The sequence below is a fragment of the Leishmania panamensis genome (genome assembly GCF_000755165.1).
Source record: "Leishmania panamensis strain MHOM/PA/94/PSC-1 chromosome 20 sequence".
Classification (NCBI taxonomy): Eukaryota; Euglenozoa; class Kinetoplastea; order Trypanosomatida; family Trypanosomatidae; genus Leishmania; species Leishmania panamensis.
Window position 1 is genome coordinate 2,401,677 of NC_025866.1, and position 5,000 is coordinate 2,406,676.

Below are 5,000 nucleotides of genomic sequence, written 5' to 3' on the forward strand. Positions count from 1 at the left end.
TGCTGTGATAAGGGTCTGCACAAAAGACATTGGTTAGGTGAAAGGTATGCTAAGCATTGAGTAGAGAAAGGGAAAGAAAAGTCGTGCGTATCTGGATACATACACAATAATGTGAGACGACTCTACTTGAAGGAGCGACATGGGGCCAATACATTGCCGTTATGCTGCTTATTACGGTCGATGAGGGCCAGGGGGCAAATGGTCAGGAAGAACAAGTAGTTGCAGCTTGCAGGAGGTGCACATACCCACCTACCCCCATATATATATGTAGGAATCTTCCGCTTCCTGTTCCACAACAAGATAGTTTTTAACGGTTCTGAGGACTCGCGACGAAGAAAGCACTTCAGCGTCTGTGTTGATGAGGACTACAGAAGGTCTCTCGCTCATTCTGGTGTTTTGCTATCCTCGTGTGCGCGCTTTCTGTCCTCTTGGCTCTGTCATCGCCCGCTTGCATGTGACGCAGAAGGCGCCTCTCAAAGTTAAGGTCAAGTATCATGCACGTGCTTGAGAAATAGAGAAAGGTGGCAGTGCTACTATCACGAAATCAATATAATCCATTACTGTCTGTCTGTCTGTGTGTGAGGGGAATAGGAAGGGAAGGAAACACGCATGGGTGAATAATTATGCTAGCGATGCACATATAGGGCGATGGAGGGAGGATGCGGAGGGGGAGAAAGAACGATACTCCTGCTGGCGTTCAAAAAAAAAAAGTAGGGTAATCAAACAAAGCAAATAGATAACGTGTGACTGGGTACAACAGAAACAGTGGAGTCACTCCCAATGAATAAAAAGATGTTAGAGAGGGGGGAGGGGAAGCAGGAAACCGATGAGAAGCGCTTGGAGGGAATACACAATGCTACACGCACACCCTCGGTCGCGGGGGAAGGGCGAATAAGATCGAAGGGGGGAGGCGGTGCACGCCTGGCACGATATCTCGCAAGGGAAAACAGCAGTATCAACCCTGAAATTGGTTGCAAAGCGGCCACCGGAGCGCTGTTGTTCACTCATTGCATTCGTAGGCTGTGCAAAGGGGTGTCAGTGTAATGGCGAACACGTGATTGGGGTGAAACTTACGAGTCAATCATCAGAATGCGGATAACATTCACGTGGAACCCGATTCCGTGCAAAAAAGCGTCCTCGTCGATTCGAAACGTGGAGCTGTGTGCCGGTGAAAACCTCGCATCGCCAAATGGCTTTGCCCCAAGAAGAATATAGCAGCCCGGAATGACGGTGGTATATTCGGAGAAGTCCTCCACACCAAACTTAGGGTTTTCAAGAACATGGTAGTTCTCCTCACCGAGTGTATCCCGAGAAGCTTGCACAGCAACCTCGTACGCCTTCGGGTCGTTGTACGTCACAGTGACGGGTTCCACCCAGCTCAGCTCGTACTGGGCGCCATGCGCCTTTGTGATGCCGGCGATCATCTCCTCCATCAGGCCAGGGACGCAGGCCTGAGTGTCGCGGTCGAGACAGCGCAGCGTGCCGCGCATGTGCACAGAGTCTGGAATCACGTTATACGCACCGGTGCCGCCCGCGATATGCGTGACGCTCAGCACAGGAGCCTTCAGCGCACTCACGCGACGGGATACAACGGACTGGAGGTTTGCCACTACCTCGGAGGCAATGTGAATGGGATCGACACACAGCTCCGGCTGCGAGGCATGGCCGCCCGCACCGCGAATCACAATGTCGAAGTCGTTGCAGGCACCCATAATCGTACCTACACGACACCAGATTGACCCAGAGGGGCGCATGGCATCGACATGCAGTCCAAAGATCATGGACACGCCATCCAGCACCCCAAGCCCCACCAGCTGCTTCGCCCCGCTCGGGGACACCTCCTCGGCGTGCTGGAGAATAAAGCGAACGGTGCCACGGATGCGGTCGCGCATCTGGCACAGCACCTTCACTGCGCCAAGCAGCATCGCCGTGTGCGCATCGTGGCCGCACGCGTGCATCACGCCTGGCCGCTTCGAGCTGAAGGGCTCGCCGCTCTCCTCCTGCAGCGGCAGTGCATCCATGTCGGCGCGCAGGGCGTACATGGGGCCCTCGCCAGCGCCACCCCGAAGGTCCGCCACGACGCTGTTCGGCGTCAGCCGACGAATGTCCAGCGGCGCGGGCATGCAGCTGAGGAGGTCCGCCACGTAGTCGGCGGTGGGCTGCTCCTCATATGCAACATATGGATGCTCGTGGATGTGGCGGCGCCACTGCACCACCTCAGGTTGCACAGCCTTAATCAGGTCGCTTATCAATGACGCCATGATTGATATGTAGATGACACTGGAGTATGCTGATAGGGTAGACGATAACAAAGAGCTGTAGAACCTTTTCGACAGCTGTGAAGGTTCAAAGATGGAAGGGGGAAGAGGGAGGGGGGGAGGTGAGGTTATGGGTGGTTGGACAGGAGTTAAAATTGGTGGCATGCGCGAGCTATAGAGGTGCGATGCAGGGGATATGTATGTGTGTCTCAAGAGGCAGGTGATACATCATACAGAGTTGGTACAGGAAGTTAACTTGTTCTGTCACTGAGGGCGTAGCCGTGACAAATGCAACACGGTCACGAGTGAACATAGACAGCCATAGTGCTCTATGTTTTTTTTCATTTGGTTGTGCACAGCAGCACCCTTATTCAGAGATTTTTTCTTCTCTTTAGAGCACTTCTACTCTGACAGGCAATACACGAGCTTAAAAATTTATCTCTGCTTCCCCCGGCCTATCACTGGCCCTATCGCGTGGTGCTAAGTAGCCGTAGTCGCGCGGTACAGTAATGCGTGAACTCCGTCATCGGAGCATGGCCCCTACCTCAAACTACACCTATCCCCAGCTTCGCCGGTCGCCTCACAATCAAGCCCGCTATCCCGGTCATCACCTGGTGTATACCTCGCGGTGACTCAGGCACCTCACCCCAGTAGGCGCTGAGGGCCCGGTGAGAAACGCTCGAGATGGGTTGACACTCGGCCTATCACATGGATGGTACACCCGTGTTCACGGTCGTAGGTCATTCCAACGCAGCGTCATCCAGGACTCGACCACCGACATCAGTAGCGATACACCGCTCTGACTTCCCCACATCGCGGGTGCTTGACGGAATCATTGTCAGAAGTGATCCGGCGTTGACAGGAAGAGGGGGGGGGTGCCTGACTTCGCCACAGAGAGTGGGTAGTTAACCCTGATATCACTCCGAGGCGCTCCCCATCATTAGGGTCAGCATAAAGAAAGGAAATTCCATAACCCATGAAGGCGATTCCTGGATGGAAGACGCCACGTACAAGAATACTTACACGAAAAGTTAGAAGGATAGCCACACTGAAGACAAAAAAGAGCGGCCAAATTTCCGTGTTTTACTGCATGCACATTCTCCGAATTAGGCGTTGAAGGGGAAAGGGGAACTTGGCGAGGGAGCGGGACTATGTCGGAAGAAAATGAGAGGAGCAGAAAGACAGATGCAAGTGTACATATTTATACGAGTCTACACATGGGTACGCACAAGGTTGTGTTCAAAGAGCACTAGCTAGTGAGCACGATTGAAAAAAACAGAGACACTACTACACAACCACACTCATACATACATACGCTGATGCACACGATATCATGACCAATCTTAGATGACATACCATTCAGCGATACGATTTCACACAAGAGCGACAAGATATGGAATGAACACATTCAGGCGAAGCGACAACAAACCAATGTCGGCCTCACTTGATGTCTCTATCACTCCCTCTTTCAGGTGCCACAGAGAGAAAAATAGAAAACAACAGATGGGGTTCAAACGCCTAACGGCGAACGCATCAGCTTCATCCGAGAGAGAGCAGAGCTCCTCATTAGCGAAGCAAAACTGAAAGATGCAACGAAAATTAGTCCGAGAAACGTACCCAATGAGGGGGGGGAGAGGAGGGGAGGTGGGGACTGCTCCTGGTGCTGTTGCCATACAAAAGGATGTTGAACTCCACAAAATAAACAGACCAGAAAAGAAAGAGTCGTACCAGCAGCAATCAGTACCCACGAACGCTTGCGCTTCCCCCCTCACCCACCTTACACAAGCATCAATTAGGCCAAGAAACCAAGATGCACTCACTCCACCATCAACTTCATAATGGTGCCCACATGCATCATCACTCCGTTCTTCAAGGCTGGCTCCGCAATCTTGAACTTCGCGCTGTGCTCCGTGTAGACGGAACCAAATACCTCATCACGGATGCCCACCAGTGAGAAGCACCCTGGGATTACAGCGACGTATTCGGAGAAGTCCTCTACACCGAACATTGGTTCCGCTTTGACAACAAATGCGTCTTTACTAACCATTTCCTCAGCAACGCTCTTCACCACTTCGTACGCCTTCGGGTCGTTGTACGTCACAATGTTGGGCTCCAGCCAGCTCAGCTCGTACTGGGCGCCATGCGCCTTTGTGATGCCGGCGATCATCTCCTCCATCAGGCCAGGGACGCAGGCCTGAGTGTCGCGGTCGAGACAGCGCAGCGTGCCGCGCATGTGCACAGAGTCTGGAATCACGTTATACGCACCGGTGCCGCCCGCGATATGCGTGACGCTCAGCACAGGAGCCTTCAGCGCACTCACGCGACGGGATACAACGGACTGGAGGTTTGCCACTACCTCGGAGGCAATGTGAATGGGATCGACACACAGCTCCGGCTGCGAGGCATGGCCGCCCGCACCGCGAATCACAATGTCGAAGTCGTTGCAGGCACCGTAGAGCGTACCTTGTCGCGTCGAGATGATGCCAACAGGGTACTCCGCAGCGACATGCAGTCCAAAGATCATGGACACGCCATCCAGCACCCCAAGCCCCACCAGCTGCTTCGCCCCACTCGGGGACACCTCCTCGGCGTGCTGGAAAATAAAGCGAACGGTGCCACGGATGCGGTCGCGCATCTGGCACAGCACCTTCACTGCGCCAAGCAGCATCGCCGTGTGCGCATCGTGGCCGCACGCGTGCATCACGCCTGGCCGCTTCGAGCTGAAGGGCTCGCCGCTCTCCT

The 5,000-nt window shown here is 53.9% G+C and overlaps 2 protein-coding genes across 2 annotated transcripts in view, besides 1 other annotated feature; both read right to left on the reverse strand.

The window, feature by feature from the left end:
- Window positions 1–1,070: 1,070 nt before the first annotated feature.
- LPMP_205850 (aminoacylase, putative) lies at window positions 1,071–2,423 on the reverse strand (the record flags this gene model as incomplete). The annotated part of the gene is made up of 1 exon (XM_010700481.1): window positions 1,071–2,423. One exon carries the CDS (start codon window positions 2,421–2,423, stop codon window positions 1,071–1,073), a length of 1,353 nt encoding a protein of 450 aa, XP_010698783.1.
- Window positions 2,424–2,705: 282 nt separating this feature from the next.
- Window positions 2,706–3,204: a repeat region.
- Window positions 3,205–4,074: 870 nt separating this feature from the next.
- The window catches only part of LPMP_205860 (aminoacylase, putative), a gene marked incomplete at both ends in the record, with an annotated part of 1,185 nt that continues 259 nt past the window's right edge, over window positions 4,075–5,000 (reverse strand). The window contains one exon of the mRNA XM_010700482.1: window positions 4,075–5,000. This exon is cut by the window's right edge and continues 259 nt beyond it. Coding sequence (XP_010698784.1) covers window positions 4,075–5,000 — 926 coding nt within the window.